Source organism: Stegodyphus dumicola, chromosome 3 (genome assembly GCF_044657685.1).
Source record: "Stegodyphus dumicola isolate Sdum_Otavi_A_Nest chromosome 3, ASM4465768v1".
In the NCBI taxonomy this organism is placed as follows: Eukaryota; Metazoa; Arthropoda; class Arachnida; order Araneae; family Eresidae; genus Stegodyphus; species Stegodyphus dumicola.
Genome location: NC_140770.1, coordinates 236,785,897 through 236,809,752, shown reverse-complemented (window position 1 = coordinate 236,809,752; position 23,856 = coordinate 236,785,897). Strand labels below are relative to the sequence as shown.

At 32.7% G+C, this 23,856-nt stretch overlaps 1 protein-coding gene across 2 annotated transcripts in view; it reads left to right on the top strand.

Annotated features, from left to right (window-relative positions):
* Window positions 1-22,041, top strand: part of LOC118183025 (uncharacterized) — a 109,786-nt gene extending 87,745 nt beyond the window's left edge. For both annotated transcript variants that reach the window (XM_035352427.2, XM_085812397.1), the window contains exon 6: window positions 21,815-22,041. In XM_035352427.2, coding sequence (XP_035208318.1) covers window positions 21,815-21,978 — 164 coding nt within the window. In that variant the 3' untranslated portion in view covers window positions 21,979-22,041. The remainder of the gene's footprint in view (window positions 1-21,814) is intronic.
* The last annotated feature ends 1,815 nt before the right edge of the window (window positions 22,042-23,856 follow it).

Genomic DNA, 23,856 nt, shown 5'->3' with positions numbered 1-23,856 from the left:
TAAATTTCTGTTATAGACGAAGTCTGATGTTTAGTCTCAAAGATGTAATATTCTTCGCGTTAGAATAAACATTGTCGTCATGACACATACAACGCTAACAAAGTTTGCAGAACTAGAAATATAACACATATTTAAGAAACTTGCTGTGATATAATTAACCAAATAAAACTGGTGTTCAAAATTTAAGACAATAAAACAATTGTTTTTTGGAATTTCTCGAAAGGTACAAAACAAAAATTGAAAAATAATAGCCGAATACCAATACAAACGCTCTAGTGTTGAATACATAGTCGTACTTTTACATGTTGATAGGCTGCAATAGTCGTAAGAATGAAAAGCGGTCATTTATTGTTCTTCTTGTGCTTCGTATACATCAGCGATTTGATAGCTTTTTTTTTAAAAAATTGTTATTAAATTTCTTAATCAGAGTGGTAAAATGAGTAACTGTAAAATGCAGAAAATGCAGAATGAAATGCAGAATCGTTAGCAGATTGGAGTTAGGACAATTCCAAGTTCAGAAGATATGGAATCTCAATGTAAAGTCGGCGTCGTCTACAGTTTGTAGAAATTGTTTCGGGAGATCAGATTCACATACATACCTGGGGAAGAGCATCCAAGAGCAACGCTGCTTAATGAAGATTGCATTATTTAACGTTTTATGTCACATGCTAGAAGCGTGTGACATATGCTTGTTATACACATGTGACATATGCTAGCTATACACAAGCATATAGCTGGCTCAGGAACATTCGGCTATTATTAGCACCTTAATTTTAAAAGTTTCGTTTGCAAAGGCTTCATGAGAGACGCGCATTTTGGAGAATACCCGCTGCTTACATCCCGCTTACTTTCTCATACAAGAAAACGCGTGAAGCCTTGTATGAACACAAACCGTTTTGTTAGGGCGCAGCCCGGTCCACCTTGCAAAACAAAGTTTGCCCTATAACCATATGCGGAACACAAACCATGTTGGATGGGCGCAAAATAATAAAAAAATGTAATGTAATATAAAAAATAGTTGAAAATGTTTTCGCGGATGATTATAAAAAATTTTTTCGTTGACACCTTTTTATAATCATTCAAGTAAAATTCAGAAACGTGGCTAGGTTGAAACAATTTCGGTCACTCCTTGAAAAATCCGAAAGAATTTTTTTTATCGTATATTATTATTTTTGTATTGTTTTATTGAAATGCTTTGTTTTTGTTTCCCTTTTGATTTGTATTCTTCCTGTTAGAATGCTCACCACCTACTATTGATTTAATTACTAACTTTTGCTTATTTCACTACTTTCGCAGAATATTGCGCGACAAATTGTAATTGCAACGCTGAATCTATACATTTAACTCATGAAAGAGATGATTCTCTTTTCATGAAAGAGAATACTTAGAATAAAATAATATTTTCAAGTATTCATGTTACAAAATTTTCCTAATGAATAATAAAAATTTAATATAGTCTGAAATAACAGTCTAATACTAAGTTCATTTGATTATTGATCAATATGTAGATGGAATGTATTTTTCTTTATTCATTATTAACAGCAAAACTAGTATTTGCTATTATTTTACGAAATGTTCGTAAAATTAGAGCTGATGTTATATTATTTTCCAATTAAATTGGTCACAGTATTAAAACCACGTGGATAGGCGCCTTTCAGCAATACACAGACACACAGGTACAACCATTTCCATTAATATATGATAAACTATTTAAAAATAAAGAACACTGCCAGATACATCTCATTCAACACAAAATAAAGAGAACACCTCACTCACAAAAGCTACATGTTATATATAATTCCTTCATAGTGGTGTTCTAAAAGATGTGTTTTAGCTCAATAACATTTTCGGGAAGTTTGAAGAATTGAAGAAGGTAAGTCTGTCACCGACTGCGTTTTATGTTTCTCTTCCAGATTATCTAGATTTATTAGGAATCGTGTCAATTTTTTGAAGTATTAACTTACTGAATTGAAATGAAAAGTAGTGGATCATATAATATAGTTAATTCAAATTTTATAATGACTGCAAAGCAATACAGGTGAGTGCCAAGTTTTGTTGCTACAGTTGTGTTTAAATATGAAAATAACTGAGTTAATGTTTGTTGCTTGAATTTAAAAATTTTATACCTGCTAAGAGAGTCCCATTGCATAAATCAATAACCTTACCTTATTTCAACTATATATGTAAGTTTTGCGTTTCGTTTACTTTTACAAGATTCTGATTTTCTTTAAACCTCTTAGCTCAGGTTGTCCATCGTAGGCCATGGTTCAATCCAAAAATATATGAAAATAAAAAAAAAAATATGTGATTTAGAAACAAAAATTAATCTTCTAGAAACATTAAGTCTTTGAAAACAAATAAAGCTGTTGAAGCAAAATTAGCAATTCCTTTTCCTACTGCAAGAAAAGCTATAACCAAACGTTTGATAGCTTTGCCTAACAATCCTGAAAGTTTCTGCGAATGTTAATGTATCAGCTACAGAAATGTCTATAAATGCCGAAATTTGAGTTTCATACAGCATAACACTAAATTTTAGTTTAATTAATTCGTCAAATTTAATATGTACTTAACGAAAAATCGGATCATTAACACTCCCCGAAAAAGGAGACGACCTAAATACTTTGCAGTGTCCTTAACATTGTGTTCTTCAGTTAGCGAAGTGTGTTGATTAACCAGCTATTCTACATAGAGTTATATACCAAAACTGTACCCTTAGCTTTTCATTAGAAATATTTTTCAGTAGAAATATTTTCTAGCGGAAGTAGCTGTGTTCTTTAAACGTCAACCCGATTCATGCTAGGTATTCATAGAAGTTTGTATTCATGAGTTTGTTAACACACCATAACAAATGTGGAAGATACAGTTCAAAAGTAATTATGAGTGAAGGATTGCTTAACCAATGAGTTTTTCGTATTCAGCATAACGGAAGAAAGCTGTTTTATTTTCCCAAAATAGTTAGTAATTTTTAAATGAGCTTATTTGTGAAGATAAAACATTTTCTGAAACATGCCTTCGAATATGATTTCGTTACAGATGAATTCCTGATTGAATAAACTGATAAAGAACACTTTTCAAAAGTCAAAATTTCAGGAAACGCAATCTTTCTTTAAATCTGGAGCCTCAAGTTTCGAAACTACCAAGATTCATCATTTGATAGGCAAAGAAATATTCACGGAAAGTACATCTCTATTGGATAGAGAATTTATGAAATATTGTTTGATCCCATTACATTGATTGCATGTTGTGTTAGAAAGAAGTAGCTGATGGGAAAGCAGACGAATTTTATACATCAGATGGCTGCTTGTTTCATGAATTCAAAGGCTATATGTCTAAGGGAAAGGAATGGCTTTGTGGACAGTGTTCGAAGAGAAACTGGGTCGTATTTACGTGCGTACACGTACGTATGAGATAAAACACGTAGTTATAGTACCTGCAATATTCCCCATTCGTAAGGTTTTCGAAACTCTATTCGAACTACAAGAATTCAAAGATCATTTGACTGCCGATGGGCTCCTTTCATACTAAACAATTCTTATAAAAAAATCACTGCACATTCTCAAATTAAAAGCAGAAATTCTGATATTGGTGCAGTTTGACGTTAAATGAAAGGATAGATACAGGCAATATAGCAAAAGTGGAAAGCGACATTCGAAAAATGACATTAGATTTATGTTTCGAATTTTTTGGTATTATGCCACGTTTTAAATGACTTTATACTGTATTTCTCTTTCCTTATCGTGTGCCTTCGTGCCGCAAATGGAAGCTCATCCGGTTAGCAATTGGGAGGTCCAGCTTTCAAATCCCAGCTAGGGCACTGTGGATTTCTTCAGTTTCCTGACTTCAAAAAATCCTAAAAGATTTCACAAGTGAATTTGTTTAATTAATTCAGAGTTTCTAGGAAGAAAATTGTTTGAAACTGCTTATAACAAACTGAACTTAGCGATTACAGGCAAATTGCGATTAATCTGAAAATCTAATGCTGAAACCATGTCAGTGATGAATTTAGTGATATCTTTCACATATCAGTATATAGTCCACAGGCAGTTAATGTCTGGAAACTACGCAACTTGTAATGAAAATGTTTTCTGCAATAACTTCTACAGTAATGAGTTCGAGTTCAGACACAGGCGTTTGAAATCATTTCTTGCTATGATGGTGAGTATTTAAACAATTACTTTTTTTTTTTTTTTTTTGGTTCGGCAGTATGGAAACAAGAAATTAATTCCGGACGCTGCTTAAGAAAATAATGACAGTTTTTTTAAACAAAGTAAAAAAATAAGCCTATTCAAACGATGATGGCTCACTGAATGACTTAGCTTCTAGTCGATGCAGATTTAAATATGAACTTACAAAGAGAGGATTAGATTACAAGTTAACAGTATGAGGTTATCCAAGATATCATACAGAAATTACAGTTGCTTCAGAAAAAGTCACTGTGAACATGACTGTCTACTGCACTGTCACATGCAATAAAAATACATTTGGTAGTGAGCAACTTAAAGCAGTGTGAAGTGATCGAAGAACTGGGTGTTAAATGCAAAATGATGTTGCTATAATCATTTGAACTTGACATCCTTAACAGTTTGGCATATAGCAAATGGAATAACTCAAGAAGTAAGGACTTTGACATAAATAGAGTTATAATAATATATGTATCATAAATTAATATCATTCTTTGCAAAAAATATTTTACCCATGATTTTCATCCATATGAAACCAAACATATATTGACATGAAAGCAGGTTTTCATTCATATTTTCATATCACAAAGTGTTGCAAATAGCTAAATTAAAAAATGAAAACCATGCAAATAAAATTAAACTCAATTAATTCCTCTAAAATTAGGCAAAATTTGCAAATTTAGATTAAGGTAAATTTTGAATAAAACACTATTTCTAGGGCTATCAGACATAGGTCTCTGTTCTTTAGCCGAAAACATGTTTAGCAAAGGTGGGAAGAACAGCAATCATATTTATAACGAAATCAAAGCTGAGCGAAGAGAAAACGAACATTGCACCAAATATCGAGAAAAAGTAATGAAATGTGAATTTTGGAAGTTTTAGGAAGAAATGGATTAGAGAGAATTAGAAATAATATTACTAAATTTATATGAGTGTGAAAGGCTTCAAAGAAATTAATTTCGCCAACTGAAGAAGCTCTTTTGGTAATTTTTGCAGAACCAGATTAAAAATTGATATTTAGTGAACAACAATGATTAGTTATCGAAGATTTGCTGATTTTTCATTCGAATATTAGATTCGCATTTTTGATGCGAAATTTTAATTTTTTTAAATCGTCCCGATGTATGTCAAACCACATTGAAAACACTGTTGCACTAAAGAGCCACTAAGTAAGAAATACTCTATTAGTAATGAGTTCTCTCTCCTCCAACCCTTGATGAAAAGGTTACTACAGAACAAGGCATGAATTCAACAAGCCTGTGTAAGTGCTTAAGGGCTTTGGCTTAGCAAATGTGTTCTAGAATTTCCCATAAGTCCTTTCAAGGGCCGTTTCCCCTGGGATTTATCTGAGCTAACGGAGTGATTTTTATGTCTCGATTAGCTCCGCTGTGTCTGCAGTTCAGATTTTTTAACTGCTGCCCTATGCGAAAAAATGGGTTTGGAGATGTGTCGGCTACATCAGTTGCCTCCGTTAGCTTATGTAAATCGCTACCCTTTAGGGCGCAGGTAATAGATGAAGTGCTTGCACACAGTTTTTCTTAGTATGTCAAGGTTCTGCAATGGATTTAAATCCGAGATTTTTGGTGACCATGGCGGAATATCATAAAGGGCTGCAAGTGATCGTCCAGCAGGTATATGCACTTAGATGCAATAAGAATATTTGGTACAAGTTTAAAAATTCTCATCATTAGCAAAAGAAAACAACTCAGATCATCACTGAGATACTATGGTTTTCTATCCCTCAAATCTATCTCGCTAGATCCATGGATTCACGGGGTTGGTTCCATGTTCTTAGACTACTATCAGTGAGATGTTTTCGGAAATCGAGATATCACACAATGCTATTCATTTCCAGTTGTCGATGATCCAATAACGGCGTTGTGTGGCATCTCAAGATGCTTTAGTCAAAGGTGATATACCCGGAGGTTTTCAAATTATGAAGCAAGCGTTGCACAACACGTCTACTAACTATCATACGGACTCCTCATTAGATGAATATACTAAAGTCAACTTAGTTAATTATATAATTAGTTGCAGTTAAAATAGTCATTGATTTAAATATTGCGTGAAATCTCATTTAAATTAATCATAACATTAAAAAAAATGTTTTTTATTATATCTTTTTATTACAACATGATCCGCAAAAGATAAGTTATCTGCCATTATGATTGCACAAACTGTTTTAAAGAACTAATTCGAGCTTTAATAATTATTAAACCATTTTTTCCGTTGGAGAAATTCCCTCCCCCCATAATTTATTGTTATGAAATGATAATTCACATTCATTTTATTTATTACTCATTATAGTATTTATTACTCATTATAGAATTTATTACCCATTGCAGAAGAAAATTCCAATTCAATTTAGCTATAGTACTAATATAGTGATTGTAGGCAGTGCTGTGCTATGGAAATTTTTACAAGGGCTGAAAACACAAATAATTCCACATTGAGCAAAAATACTTTAAAATTAAGAAAATCTTTGAAGTTAAAAAAATTAAAAATCACAAAATATTGAAAAAGTCGCATGAAATAACTAGTAAATTTAACTATGCGGTACGATTGATGCCAGAAATTACACATTTTTTTTTTCTTCGAAGTCCGATGATTTCGTACGAGATTCTAAAGCTTCGATTACTCAACAACATTTTAACATAAGGGTTTGGATAAAAAATATTTTAAAGATTCCAGCATTTAAGGGATTGTTATTAAACATGAAGTATGTTGCACAGTTAAAGAAGATCCTGTTATGGAAATACTGTTAGTCGAGCTGAAAGCTCGTTCAGCTTCAGCATTACGTATCGCAACAGTCTCCATAATGACCTCAGCTTTCTTTCCGCTACTAGGAAAAACTAAACGCAGTTTTTCTGTTAAAGTCTTGGAAATCATTATACCGTAATCCATAAATCATTTATTTTTTATTTCATGTTTTAATATGAAATTGTTTGTATCCTTTTATAGCCTTCTGCGATGGCCATTTTATTTCTTCCACGTCCCAAGTCTCATTATAACGAACATTAAAAATCAATTTTAGTTTTTCATCGTTGAGCTGCTGACAATTTTCACTTTTTTATAATTACTTTGCAGCAATAATCTATTTTGTGAAGATGTCAAGAGGAAACTCAGTAATTTTTCTAGCGGTAATTTGTCAAAATTTATTTTTGCTTTCAATAGTTAATCCTTCATATTGCTTTGATTTTAATATAAAGGTAATTTTTTTGTTTTTAGCAAACAAAATTAAAAAATGCCTTGAAAATTAGAGAGACAAATTTAACAAAGGGTTCGTGTAAAACCCATATAGTTCTTCCCCGATTGTATGCCTAAACTAAATATTGCATAAAATAATACACGGAAGTTTAATAGAACACTAATGTTTGCAGGACAATTGTTTTACTTTACGTTCTTCTGATATTAATTACAAGTAAATGCCTTGTTATGTATTTAAGTGGATTCTGTATATTAATTTTTTATCTGTTCAGGCTGTGAATCCTGTACCACAAGTAAGTGAGTAATTGATAAAAGCAGTAAAACTAATTTTGCTTTCTCAGGCAAGATTTTGAATTATCGTATGAAATTCCAGTAGATTTTGGTTTAGATACGCAGATTTTAGCTAGCTGTAAAATGTTGAAAATCTATGAGCACCCCGTATTCCTTCACGTTTAAACTGCAGAGTTTGTTAACGTTGAGCACATTCAGTACATTTTCAAAGTCATCAAGCCGTAGAGAATAAAACTTGAGCAAGTCTTTTAAAGCATAAAAATCCGCTTGATTTCTCCGTATTTATTCTTGAACTTTGATGCTATTTTCTTTAAAGAACGCTTTTGTAAGAAACTTGCTATCCTTAGGGTCCTTCTTCTAATAGATAAATTTCCTTTGAAAAGATGAAACTTTGGCATCTGCATCAAAAATTGTGGCATTTTCCTTCATTAAACATTAATTTTATTAATTTTGCTAAATATCTCGCTCAATTTTGCATAACCAATCTTCACCATTTTAAGCTGTGTCCAATAATCATTAAATTACTGCTATCTGTGCATGCAGTTTCATAAAGCATGACAAAGGTTTTCCTCCAGCAATAAATCTTCGAGATCACCTTAATTCATTGCAGAGAAGAACGGATTCATGATGACTTCCCATAGTCTTCCTTCCCAGGGGTCGACGTAGAGAACTCTGCGAAGCTACTGGCTAGGATCTGCACCCAGGTAGTCTCGGCCACGGGTGTGTAAAATTTATGAACCTAGTAGTTCTGGAGGCTCCGGAAAGGTCACTAATTAGCCGGACCGAGATCTGGCAAGTCCTAGAGCAGATGGCTCTAGTAACCCGGGGTGGACCCGGGAACGCTGGGTAAAGTCCCTCTGCGACGGGCAACCCGAGCGACTGGCAAGTAGCAAATCACAGTAAACGACCTGTGTCGCAAAAGCGATGCGTCCTTCTCTCCAAGGTGCGAGTGCGGAGGTTGAACCTCTGTGCCTAGTTCTAAGGGGCGAAGGGACTCACACTGCGGTTAAGTCTCGCGGAGTGAGGAATGCCCATATCTTATCGTATCTTCCCATAGTCTTTACGCACTAGTTTAAAGAGTCTGCATTTAACAGGTTGCGATTTAATAAGGTTTATTATTTTATTATTATCTTTAATAAATACTCATTAGCTACACAATTAAATCTCGCAAGAAATTAAACGTACAGAAAACTTACGAAATCACAATTTAATCAGAATATTATCGCTCTGAGCATTTACTATAACATGTGTCCAAATCGACAAGTCTGTTTATGCATTATTGCTGACGTATTCATACAGGTCTTAATTTCGAGAAGCTTACAGCGGATTCCATGAGTACGAGCAAAAAGAATCTCAAATATGCAGTTCGAAGGAATATCAAAGCGTAGTCTGCTAGAGAAGGCGTGGAATAACCTATTAGATTTCGCGTTTTAAATGTAATTTCTAATTTTTATTTTGTTCCAACCGTTTGTTTCTCATTCTTTAATTTAATTCAGTTTTTATTTATTTTATTTTCCTAGAACGGTTAAGAAGTCCTGGGAAGTACACACGGAACCATTAAAGATCCTCGGAACATAGTTTTGGAATCGCTTCCGTAATCTATCACCAAGAAAATATTTTTGCAAAGTAACTAGGATATCAGTTTAGCAGCACAGTCTCTTCTTTTCAAATACCGAAAGAATGGAAACTTTTTTAAGATTATTAATTGCATTAAATGACAGCAACTTTCTAATTTCTGAAAAGCACAGCAGATTAGTTTTCACTCGATTGTGTTAGTAACAAAGATATTTCCTGATTGATGACTTATCTATATTCCTATGCCAAGAAAATCTGAAATCATTAGCGGAAAGCGAGACACACTATGATTAATTTAGCAGAGAATAATAGTAGCTTTTATTTTCTTAGTTCTTCTCTCTAAATTGACGCTTTGTATACTTATTCAAACTGTTCAAAATTAAGATTATAAATTCTTAATCATAAAAAATCTGTAGAAAATAAATATGCGTTCAAAACTAATTTTTAAAATAGCTTCAAATCTTAGTGTTATTAGTTATTCTGTCATCTTAAATAAAACAACTTAAAGCAAAATTGCGTCAATTATAAATAACTCATCGTGATTTGATTCCTTTACCAATAAGTAAAACTACTATTATTAAGTTAATTACAAGAAGCAGAAAAATCTATGGTTGACAATTTATAAGTTAATTGAAATGTACTGAATGTAGATATGATTTTTGAAGCAACAATCTTTACATATAAAAGTGGGAAAAACAAAAAAAAAAAAAAAAAAAATTATAGGCTACCTCTATAATTAGGTCTTCAACAATTGTAGCATTAGAAACATATAGTCCTATTATTATTACGAATACAAAATAATTACATAAAATTTTCTGTATATCGAATGCCTAAAAAAATATTTCCTTCTAAAAATCATATACACTACTTTTAAATGCAAGTCTTTTTAAAGTTTGATACTAGCTTATGATATATAAGATATAAAATAAGTTCAACAAGATACTGTTTTAATGAAGAAATGATGTTATATTTATTCTAGAAAGAGTTCTCTGTTCGTCAAATTCTAACGTCTACTACACATCTAACCAGTTCTTCGCTACTAGAATTCCGCTTTTCCAGATTCCCCTTTGCAGATCTCCCTTCCAAGGTTTTCCAGATTCCCCTCCCCAGATTTCCTTTAGCGCTGCTTATTCGTAAGTTTCTAGATGCGAAAGAGTGAAATTTATGAAGATTTTTCTCCCGTTGCAGAAAGATGTGGTTGTGCGATTTCAAGCTTACTATCTTACATAAAGTGAGTTGACATATATACAATGTTTTGAAACATTGTACGACTAAATATGACATATCTTGGATAGTTGATCGTGGACCTATGATTCCAACTTAAGCAATGATTCATATAGACTTTCAGGTTAAGAATAGTTTTTAATTAACCGAAAATTTATCGTATGAAAATGCGAAACTGAAATTTTTATACCGGGCTTGTAGGGAAAAAAGCTCTAATTAGTAAATTGTTTCTTAATCTAGTACAAAAAAATTACCGGAGATCTAGTACAGAAAACTTTTGGAGAGAGGAGAAGAAACAGTGATAAGCAAAATATAAATAATTATCAGATATAATAAAAATAATTATCAGACATGTGTATGACGTAAATTAATTTCTTCTGAGTAGTACAATAAATGAGTTGTATTAAATTTAATTTCAGAGCATTTTAGCTTTAGAAATTGAGTATCTTTTCTAAACATTTTAAAGTCAGTTGTTTTAGAACTAAATTAAATATATAGTTTGTTTTATCATATTAGTAACTATACAAGTTCTCTCAAATTTTGATTTATGGCAATTCAGGCACATTTTATCGTATGAGGATGTCAGGATGGCTTCTGTTTTGTTTGATTAATTTGAATATAAAAATACTTTTCTCACTGACGTTTATTTTCTACAAGATTTATGCGAAAGTTTAAGTTTCGTAAAAGTTTCTTTAAAATATTTTTTAAAATAAGTCATGGGACTGAAATTATCCGACCATAGAAACATATTTTTTTCCCCTTGAAATGCTACTACAGGTGTATGAACAATCTTAAGCAAATACTTAAAAATTTAATATGTTTAAAATATCATGGGTATATAATGAAAAATAAAATAATATAAATAAATATAAAATGATGGAAAAACAGAAATAATAGAACGATCAAAAGGAGTAGTTAAACAAAGAATGATATTAACCAATATGTGCACAATAGGAATGAAATAAATAATGTAGAAGACATATAAATAACTAATTAAACTAGAAAAATAAAAAAATTGTCTTCTTCTAAAAGACGTATAGATAGTTTTATTGATGCAGGAACGTGAAAAATGTGCAATATCCTCGGGGGGAATTTGACATCCTGTCCTGACTATTACGCTTCGAGCATGCTTCCAGTTACACCAGGAAGGCATGCGGAAAGGAGAGACAAATACTTTATACGCGTAATAAAGGACACATGAAACGGAACAGAATCATGTATTAATAATATGGCCAAAAAAGAAGAGAAAAAGTACTTAAATCCCAAAACTTCAGATTGCAGTCTAACACAGCAAAGAGTTTACCATCGAAGTTTGAAATGGTAAAAGAATATTAGTAAAAATAAGTAAGGAATACAAAATCTTAAAATTAAGCATAAATTACAATTTGATTTTCAGTTGCAGATTTCATTTTAACAGTGAAACGATTTTAAGCAAAGCGGATATGATCGGCTTAGTAATTTAAGAACTAAAGCCCCTGAAATTAAAAATGTAAAACAGAAAATCTTTAATTAGCAAAGCAGATTCGCATTTTTTTTCAAAGGGAAAAGGGAACCTTAGCGGAAAAATGTCGAAATAACTACAGTTAAATTGACAAACTAACAATTACTTAAAAAGAAAAAAAGTAATTAAAATAAAGTCAGACTGCGAGTAAAATTAATCTTAATTACAAAATAAAATTTATTTTAAATTTAAAACGTATAACATAAAATTATATTTTTATTTGCAATACTAATTACAAGTTAAAAATTGAAATATTTTGGTTTTAGAAACTTGAAACTTCATCAGAACCTCTCCCCTTTATGAATGTAGTAATGTATTTCTTGCGTTTTGGAAATAGTTTGGTTTGGTTTTTTTCATTATGGCAAAAGCCCTTGAGGGCTATGTGTCGAAAGAGAAGGATACCTTCGTGGAGGACTTTCTAAATGAAACTGAATTTTATACATGGCTTGTGGGATTTGAACCTTGGACTGAACTATTCCTGTTCAGAAACTTGGTGGGTAATGAGTTTTGGGAAAAAAAGAAATTTTTCAAACTATAGGCCAAATAGATTTCTAACGCTGCACTAAAATTTTATCACGTTTTCATTCTCTCAGTCACTAAATTTGTTCTGAACAAGCCTGCTATTCTTCTGAGTACTTTAAAGGCAAAAAGGATGCATACAGGGGCTACACGAAGAATAAACCTTTGACAAACAAGAATTATGGCCAATAATCATCTGGGACTATGAAAACATGATATTGTTATGAATTGAACTAATGTGTGTTATCAGAAACAAATTACATGTTTGGTGTCATACCTGTTGACTTCGCGAATCCATAATAAAAGATGATTCAAAATCATCTTATTAAACAGTAATCTGTGATCCTTCAGTTAAATACAAGACTATTCGATTCTACCATGCCTTCCTACTGCTTCATTCCGGCAATTTGTATCCAGGATAATGTAATATTCAAACTAAAAAGAGGCCGGTGAGAAACGAGATCTTGAGATGCTCTTCAATACTTTAAATTATTCTTTCCATTGTTCGCCCCAAAATATACTTATTTTGCGTCCTTTAATTGACTTGTGATATAGACTCTTTAAAACTTTAGAGAACAAATATATTTCTAAATAATTTCAGAAATCTAGAGAACGTTTTAATTGATGAATGTCTTGAACATGGCTCCAGTTTCGAACAGAACTGATTTTTTGAATATCTATGTACATAACGTCTGCGGAGATGTTATAACGAAGGTGGTAACTTTGCATTGAAAACGTTTGCATTTCCAAAGGATCAACTGCAAGTCTTAAATTATGAATTAGTTGCAGAATATCTAACATTTATAAATCTAATCGCGAGACATTCAAAGTTTATGATTCTAGTCGCACAATATCTGAAACCTATGAATCTCATCAAATTTGAGGGAGCAGTAATTATTTTATATTTTAATAATTTAACGTTTTCGGACACTTCTCCTGAGTTATCCACTTTCAAACCTAGGCTTATGACACAATCCTAGGCTTATGACCAAAGTTAGGATTAATAACAAAAATAAACAGTATTAAGACAAATCCAAAATTTGGAAATCCATATTGCATGTTGAACCTGGAAGCTCTACCTAATTTAAGTAGATATTTTTAATGTAAGAACGAAATAAAATTACTTGAGTTGTAAGCGATCCAAAATTAAGAAAAAGAAATTACAAATACGTAAGCGTTTCCAATTTTACTTCGTATAAAACGTTCTTTATTTTGAAATTGAGCAGTTTTAACTCTGCTTCTCGATGCAAGAAAGAATGAGCCGCAAAGACATTGAAGTCATTGCTTTTGCGAAGGACCATTTTTAAAAAAGGATTGCATTCAGAATAGTCCCACTACGTCAACACCGTGTTCACCCTTTAGATACTGAAAAAGAGTACTGATAGCAGCTAATGTTACTTAATTTTCTTTTAATCGCAAAGAAATGTATTTATTGGGCACCTAAGAATGTGTAAAATTGGTAGCTGCAAGAAAACTGATGAATGAAAGACTGCGATATTTCTTTAAAATACCTCATAGCTATTAAAACAAACTATCATTTAATGTGCTGGAGGGGACGGTTATGGTCAATGTTAAATTTGAAAGGAAATGACATATCGCTTGAAAGTTATATTTGTTTGGATACGAGGACAGTATCATATCTTCAACATTAATAATGGTTATTTTCTCAGCCATAAACAAAATCCATTGCTCAGTTATTAAAGATTTAATCTCTGATTTTAATTCTTGTGAACTTTATAGCATACCCATCAATATGGTTAAAATTTCTTATTCAAATATGAATCTTTGGTTCGGATAGGAAAAATACAGAAGTATTCGGTAGCTAATCACAGCTGGGCATTTAATTACAATTTTGGCTTTTGTTGTGCAAAACGTATTCGTAAAGCTTCATCAGTTGATGAACTAGATTTCCTTGAAACTTGTCGCTGTGTATCAGGAAAATAAATTTTACTAAAATATTGTGTCCTAGTCTTGTTTAAATATACGCATTATCAGTTAAACATTTTATATGTTAAAGGTACTGGCAGTGAAAAATCCTGTTGGATTTATTGGCATAATGTCTTGTCGGCGGCTGAATTCACAGATCGGTTAAGTGAACGTATTGGCTTAATGTCCTGTCTGCTAAGAATTATGGACTTGATTATGATAATGCTTCTCTTAAAGCCAATATTTATATATTTATTAGTTTTCCTTCCATGTAGCTAAAAATGCAAATTTTTGAAAAGTTCAATCATCCGTTTGGATTTCACTTCCATTCAAATTATTGGAATACCCAATGATTTATTTTTTTTTTTGGCTATATTAGAAAATACTTTAAACATTTCGTTGAAAAAAGGTACAGAAATTCGACGAAAAATAGCTTGTGATTGTCGAGAAATATTCTGCTCATGCAGTCATTACGGGATCTAATGACAAAAACATGCATTACGAAATCGATCCAAACACACAATCCTAAAAACAGGATTCAATAATTACAATTCAGGCATACGGTAAGCAAAATGTTAGATGTCAGAGACAGATAAAATCCAAAATATTTTTGCAAAATATCTGAAAACTGAAAGATAAAAAGGAGATACTAATGATAAACAATTTTTTTTTCATGAGAAACTGTCTTAGAAATCTTTATCTTTTACATGCCTTAGGAAATCTTTAATCCCAAAGCACTGAATTCTGCTGCGAAGGCATCTGAAAATTGTGATCCAAAAATAGTAAATAAGCAATAATAACTTTCGGTTAAAGAAAGCCCAAAGGAAAATGCTGAAGAGGTTTCTGTCATTCCATTACTAAGAACCGACAACTGAACGGATGATGCAAATGCAAGATGAAAAGTCATAAAATGGAACGAATCGTAATGTTATAAATATGAGAGCTGTTTTTTGAGTAAGATTCGTTTTTCTATATACACGAAACAAGTAAAATATTTCAAAAAACATTTATTTTCTGCACCTGCTTACAATTCTGTGTTTTCTACATTATTTTCTTTTCGGCTTAAACATTTATCGTAACAAACAATGAGTTTGTTAACGAATTTATCGTAACAAACAACGAGTGCTGCCTCTGGCGATAGCTAGATACTCTCACTTGTTTCCATGTTTTGACCTTCCTTGGAACCAGTCTCTCCCCTTTTCGATTTTTATTGCCACTCATTGCATTGCCATCGTAAACTTCATATATCTAGTTGTGCAGGCAAGCCTCCACATTTATTCAACATCAAGTCTGTACACTGCGACCGCTCAATGACAGAGTGAGATTGACCACTACAACCGGTTTTCTTTTTCTTTTGCTGCTAGACTCCGAAGATGATAACACTAATGATGAATATCCTCAGCTTTTATTAGTCCAAAGGGGCTTATTCCCTGAAAGACTATTGTTTTCGTTTTGCGATTTAGCCCTCAATCACTATAATTGTCCGTTTCACTTTTCAAACTATTGCCACCAAATGTTAGAGTCCTGCATTATATTTGAAGACATTAAATAATAAAAAATCTGCATAAATGTATGTATATTTCTCGCATTGTGATAAAACAACGGTACATAGAGCCATCGAATTTTGAATGACGTAATCCTCCTACGAATATGGACATGTGGAAGACCAAATTTGAAATTTGAAATTTGTTTTATTATTGATTTCATATTTTGTAAAACTTTAACAAATTTTTGAGTAACAAATTCAACGATTTAAAAGCGAGCAATGGCAACACTCTACGTGGAAAAAAACTTTTTATCTCCAACGCGCGGAACTGTGTATCGGAAATTCTAAAGATATGCTCATTTTAAAATTATTTTGCGACATTGCTATTGAACTGAATTTTATTGTTTAAGTGCAAAGAACATGATATTTAATAAATAAAGGTAAAACACAAAACGTTAAAAAAACGCTCCTTTGGACGTAATTTAAAATCTGAAAACCTTCAGATATTTTTCCTTGCTTTTAAGATTCTATTTAAAAAATTCTGAAAATTTAGCTTGCTGTTGGATTTCGACCAAGGAAATGGCATCATTAACCATATATTAAGTCTCTGAGGTGTCCGAATTTCTTAATTATGCATTACGAACCGAACAGACGTACGTGAAGGCAAATTGCGTCGGATTCTGCTCACGGGATGTTGGAAGACTGCGCAAGCATTCATTATCACGCAATCATAAAATTTCAAACGGTATTTACAAACGAACCTTACTTAAAAATAACCTACTTATAAAAAGTTAAAAAAGTGCTTAAGAATAAAACATGAATAAGTGGTTGAGCATAATCTTGTGTTTCAAGACTTATCCAACTACCACAAAAAATATCAAATCTTGATTTTGGACACCAATCAGGAATATAAAAGAGAAAATTAAAAACTTTAGTGAGTTGTCAACCCATGTGATCCAGTTGACGATGAGATTTTAATAAACAGCACACGTTTCCTCAATACACGAATACCTTATACTGTTGACCAATATTGAGTAATTTGAAATTTTTGAAAAAGATGTGGATCTTCTTGCATAACGATACAGATGATTTCGCCATCCTGATTAAAGATGCAATTGGGGAAACTTAAGGTTGCCTAAAGCAATTCAGCCAATCGTGCCAAACATTGAATATGCTTAAGTCTCATTCGGACTCCACGGTAAACAGTAATTTAATTGCAATACCCGAGAGTCATCACGAATGGTATACTCTCTTGGCATGGTTGCTGGTGTAACGATCAAGATAGCATGACTGATTTGTAATGCCAATTGAGAGGTGAAGCAGGCGGAATAATAGTAAATAAATAAATACTCTTGGCTTCTTCATAGTAAGTTTATAAAGTTGTAGCTATGAACAGAACACAGATACGCTTTGGAAGTACTCTGCTCATATTCTCTGGATTTAGTACAAAATAGTAGAGGAAAGAATATTTTCTCGGACATCCACTTGTGATAATGATTTGATGTCGCAGATGAGAACTCTGTTATAACACAATGACATTTCCTTCTAAAAAATGCAAGTTTATATCTGTAACCATCAAAACAACTGCTCATTGTTCTCACATGCTGATCCACGCAAAATATGAATAAAAAATAGTAGGGATGCTTTACCATCCAGGTGCAAGTAATTCGTACTATACAATAGATTTAGCTGTTATTTACTGTACCAGCACCAAATATTTATTAAAGAAAAAAGATTCAACTGGGCCTCCGTTAAAAGAAAGGAGACAGTGGAAGAAATAAGAAATAGATAAATCCTTCGCCTTTTCTCTAAATGTTACACGATTTAGCATTACTCTTCCTGTGTAACACCTAAAACTATTTACGTTCCAGCATTTTCTCAATAAATGGCAGAGTAAATTGAACATGCACACCACAGAAGAGCAGACTTAATCTTCTTTTCTGAATTTCAGTAGGAACTCAGCTCTGAAGCAGCATCTTACTGGCCACGGAGCTTTTCTGTCTCATGTACAACGCCTCTATCTAAGTGATACTAATCATTGTTAGTATGTTAGTATGCGAATATGGAAAGATCTAATTACATGTATTTTGTCCGCCACATATCCAGGACAATGCGGCTAAACAAGACAGGTCAGTAATCATGCCTGGAAGAAAAGTACTAGCATAGACTCACCGGCATAAAATCGTATGTGTAAACGGATTATTCTCAACTAAAACATGTGAACAGCATTATTATTATCTTCAAGAGCCTATTTTGCTTCTGCAAATACTTTTCTTTATACTGTGAATGAATGCTTACTAGTCCGTCTTCTGTCCGGCAAGATCGTGTATAAGACTTAGAATATTTTTCTGATGTCTTTAAGAAAGTATATATGCGCGCATTTTGAAATATGTCGGAGAAATTAAGACAATATATTCAAAGTACGTAAATCCAGGTATAAAGAAACTGCGGCATTTTGGCATTAAAATCAAGAAAATTCTTCTTTCTCATCGCAGTTTTGGGAAATTTGGGCTTCTTTAGTGAGAATACTTATCAGTACGCCCCGACCAGAGAGGTAGATAAGCTGCGATGGACCAACGTCTTAAGGTAAACTTAGTTTTTTTTTTTTCTCGATAGTCTCCAGAGAGGCGACTCTGTGAAGTGAAGATGGAGCGTAGGAAATTTTGTTGCTCTTCTCATATGCAATGTTGATTTTTTCAGCAAAAGCGAGCATCTGTAGTTTCACGGAACAAAAAGCGGGTACCTGTAATTGCACCGAAGAATGGGAGGTGCTTGAATAAGTTGTGGTTTCTAAAAGTTTTATGCATCAGTATTCTTAAAATTCGTGAAGACCATCGAGACTAAACCTCTCTGGAGACCATCGAGAGAAAAAACTGAGTTTCAGAGATGTTGTTCCGTCGCAATTTATCTACTTCTCTGGTCGGCACAGAGCTTTACTAAAAAAAGCCCAATTTCCCAAAACTGTGATGAGAAAGAGGAATGTTCTAGATTTTAATGTCAAACTACATAGCAGTCTATTAAGCTTTTCCCTGATTATGACTCGACTGTTTTTATGGAATTAGTCAAAGAAGGTGGCATTCTTGACTAGGTTACATACTTAACATAATCATATTCTTTAAAACAGTATCAGAATAACAAATGAGAAAGAAAATAATTTGATCATTAACTAAGCAATTTTTATAGAGGTAACCTCTTGCAGTTATTCATCTCTCTCTTTTTAAGCATTTTTAGACTGTATTTTTCATGAAAAATTATCAGTGAAATTTTAAAAAGAAAGCTTAATTTATTAATGACCTTTGTTAATTAAATATATAAATTTAAAATTCTATTAAGCTTTTTAAGTTGCCTTAATTGTAATCGTCATGCGATGATTTGTATGTACTTTATTTTTTACCACGATAGTTTTGACGGCGATGTTTTTAAACTGCGAAATTTTTGAACCGCTTTAATTTCGACCACGATATTTTGTACCACAATGTTTTATATTTGCGATGTTTTCTCCACGATGTTTTGAACCCCTACGTTTTCTCCTTGCATTGTTTTCTCCGCGTCGTTTTTGTTCGTGATGTTTTTGCCGCAACGTTTTCAGCGGACACCAGTTGTTTTACGAGACACTGTAGTAACAAATGTGAGCTAGATTGCAGTAGAAAACTATTAAAATGGCTTTTATTTCAGTTTGCTTGTATACTTAAAGATTTAAATATTTAGGTATCTTACGTAGTACTTGTATAAATTCCCTCCAAAGTACTTCTGCGCAAAGTTTTTGTCAGGTAGAATGTTCTGAGAATAAAAGCTTTTTTTAGATAGAAAATACTGATAGAAAATCTTTACTACTTGGAAGAGGGATTCACAAGTGAATCTATAGTGAGTTCGCCGAAATATATAAAGTCTTGAAATATTCTGTGAAATGCCTATCTGGAAATTGTTCTCTAAATTGCGCATTAAGTTATAATTTCTTTCATGAATTTTTAGATATGTTCTATCAGTTGAAAACAGTTGTAAAAATTCTTAAGTTTGTAACTCTTTTTAGTTTAGAATGTGGTTGATCATGCATGATCATGTGTGATTTACGAACACTGAAAAGATTTCCAAACGCTTAGCTTTAACGACGTCAAAAAAGAAACTAACGTTTCTGCTAATTCTACTTCAAAATGTGTAGCTTCAGATTGAGCATTATATTAATTATTCCCATAATGTGACAGATCTGTTTGGCAGGGAAAAAAACTGAAGCAAAAATTAGGTTATCCTAATATTTATCAGTACGCTATTTGTTTCAGCAATAGAATACGGTTTACCCGAACTAATTTGGATATAGGTTTTAGGTATCATCTGTTATCAGACTTTATTTCATGATTGGAAGAAAATATATTAAAAAACTTACTTATGTGTACTTTTCTTCCGCCATTTTGCAAGGTAAAAATATCTTATTTCTCAGAAACACGCTCAAAAGTTTACTTTGAATATACTACTATATTTTATCAGAGTTTACTAAAATATTTGTTGCTTCCATTTTTCGAAAAGTGTTACTTCCAGAAAAATGTTTTGGTGCAGCGCAAATTTTAATTGACGTAATCTATAAAGGTAGGATGAAAATATTTAAAATCATCCCGAGAGAGTGTTCAGAGCTCACTATTTATTCATATTGCAGCCTATAATATTTACATAACTACTTCACAGAAACAACTGAACTGCCATCGCAGTCCAGTATATTGCGATCACATGTTTGAGTCATAAAGCATGTTCTTATTTTTGAAGAGGAAAAAATAAAAATAAATTTTATTAAAATTTAGAATTGATGTTTTCGAATTTACAGATTTAATCATAATGTATTGTTACGAAATGCCCAGCTGCTTGTAAAATAGCTTCTTTGCAAAGCGAGTTTATGGTTGCCAGAAAAAGACAAGGAAAGATACGGTTGCCACAATTACACATGTTTGAGTCATAAAACATGTTCTTATTTTTGAATAGGAGAAAATAAAAATAAATTTCATTAAAATTTAGAATTGATGGTTTTCGAATTTACAGAGTTAATCTTAATGTTTTGTTACGAAATGCCCAGCTGCTGGTAAAATAGCTTTTTTCCAAAGCGAGTTTAGGGCTGCAAGGAAGGGTACGGTTGCCAGAATTAGGCGTGAAAACGCCCATTTGGAGACATTTTGGCGATATGCCATAGACGGAGCGAGAACGTTCTAGATCGAATTCTTATAGGTTTTCCCAAGAATTTTCCAGAAGGAGATCAAAATCTTTATATATTCTGCCTGTACCCGGAGTAGCAGTGTATCGTGAGGAGTATCTAGAGTATGTTGAATTCAGTAGTAGTGCTTTGAGTTCAGAGAATAGCTTGAGAGCGACCGAACCGAGTCGGGAGCTGTATTTTAAGTGCTTTGCCGTGAAGCTGTCTTTAACATTGTAGCATGCAGGCTGTATTGCTGATTGATTCAGCGTATTTATCTTAGTTTTTCGAAGACTGTAAACATGTCTTGGGAACTGCCCTGTGTAATATGGCGAATAAATTGTGTTTTGATTCTTCATCAAGTATTGTCATCCAAATCCCCGAACCTATAGAACGCAACGATTTATCTTTTCGGCTAGGTAGGACTTTACTATAACTGTAATGCCACCTTCTAATAATATTAAATGCACGATATGTTATCTCAGAGAGTTAGCTACGTTTTCATTGAGAGAAAAACATATCCGTGCTTTTTAAATAATTACCATGTAAAATAGTAAGAATACCTCAAAGACTTTTAAGTATATAGGAAAAACGTTCTCGGCAGTCAAATGCAATTAAGATCTAAGTTCCGAGTTTGATTTCAGGAATGCAACAATACTTGTGTATTCCAAGCAAGTTCAGTTATTTTATTTTAAGAATTAACCTAATTTCTCTTTTGGTTTGCTTTCTAGCTCTTCCTCTATCATGTGATTGCAATTTAAGATGGCTGAAAGAACCAGCTCAGATGTGTGGAGCTAATGCATATGGGCTCGCTGAAACTGTGTGTAGGGCACCACGACGCTTGAAAGGTTATAGCTTCTTCAATGATACTCTAGCCAAAGATTTAGTTTGCTGAATGTTTCTCTAAAACAAAGAAAAATGTACTCTTAGATGATAAACTTTTATTTACTTCTCTGTTTCTTTAAAAAGTCAATTTTATTTATAATAATATTAAGTTAAAAATTTAAAAAATTAACTTTAAAGTATTATTGGGTCATTTAATGTAATAGCTCTATGAAGAAAACCAAGAACATCAGTGTAAATTTCAAAATGACAATTCAATAAAAAATGCACACCAAAATATTTTGTGTTTCCTTAATCTTCAGAAAACAGGAAATACTTTATAAACATTTGAAAGTAAAAACTGATGATGTATCTATCTATATATTAGAAAAAATATCTTCATCTTATTAACGTAAACTTCATCAGGAAGAGATATTGCAACATGTATTAATGACATTTTCAAGCATAAATAATATTTTATAATTCATTTAGAGTTTTGAAATGCACGGAGGGATAAAATAGGCTTAAGAACAGGCTCATTACGTAACAGAGCTGCTTCGTGGCTAGGTGCAATTTTTAAGGATCGATGATTCTTATTTATCTCCAGTAGAAAGTCACTCGACAGTGTGTTTGGCATCAATAAGTCAATTTTGAGATGCATAAGCTTTGGGAATTTCGGGAAAAACAAGCATTAATTATAAAAGTGTCTCGAACTTACACAGAAGGGAATACTTTAAATCTTTTTTGCAAGTTCCTGTATATTTGAAGCTGATTTAAGCCACGTCAGTTCGATCCAGATATAAAACAGCAAAAGCAACTAAACATACTTCTATAAATAAACTATCCATAAATAAACAAACATTCTACGTACTGAATATATATACGAATATACATACATAATACTTTCTCTAAGTACCGAATGTAAAGTTTGTTAATCAACAACTAAAAATTAGTACTTTCAACAAAACTGCTTTATTAACTTTCACACACTGCTTTATTAACAGTAAGAGACAGATAATAAAGGGGTAAATTTGATTTTAATTATTATATTGTTATATGGTATATATATCCATATAACAAAACAATATCAATATAAAATATATATGTATTAATATAGATTTATAAAAAAAGGAGTACACACCCGGAAGGAGGCAATATATTATGTATGGGTGTCCATAATTAAACTTGAAATTTGCAAGCATTCTGTAGCAAAAACTATACAGCAGAATGAAATGATGGGAATTTTAACGAGGGGAGAAAACAATGAGTTTAAAAAAACCACCCCTAGGTGGCTTATCTTAGCTTTATTAAGAACATATAAATAATCTACAAAAGTTTACAAAACATGCTCGATATGATGTCCACATTTTCTGCTACCATTTGGAAGTGTAAGTTCTTATGCTCGACTGTTGAAAGCAGCATGAATTGGGAAATGTTACGCACATGGAGTTCTATGCTTTCTTTAAGGTCGGATACAAATGTGATGGGATCACGGTAGACTATGGCCTTGAGGTATTCTCAGAGTCAAAAGTCGCAAGGATTCATGTCGGGGGATCTAGGAGGCCAAGCTGTAGGAAACTGCCGGCTGATGATTCTGTCGTCATCGAAATGGTGGCAGAGCACTTGTTTCACACAACGGTCGATGTGAGGAGGACCACCATCCTGCATAAACACTGTGGTTGTATGACATCGCCTTGCCTGAAGAGCCGGAATAACAGATTGCTCTAATAATGAAGCGTGTCGTTGACCGGTGATGGTGTATGGCAGAGGCCCTGTGGCGCTGTGCCCTCAAAAAAAAAAAAAAAAAAAAAAAAAAAAGGCGGATCCACAATGAAGACTGCAGTAAAGCCGCATCAAATCGTTACATGCAAAGAGTGTAATGGAATTTGTACGAATTAATGTCGATTTGTAGCAACCCAAATACGGCAACTGTGTGTTTAACCGCATCTTC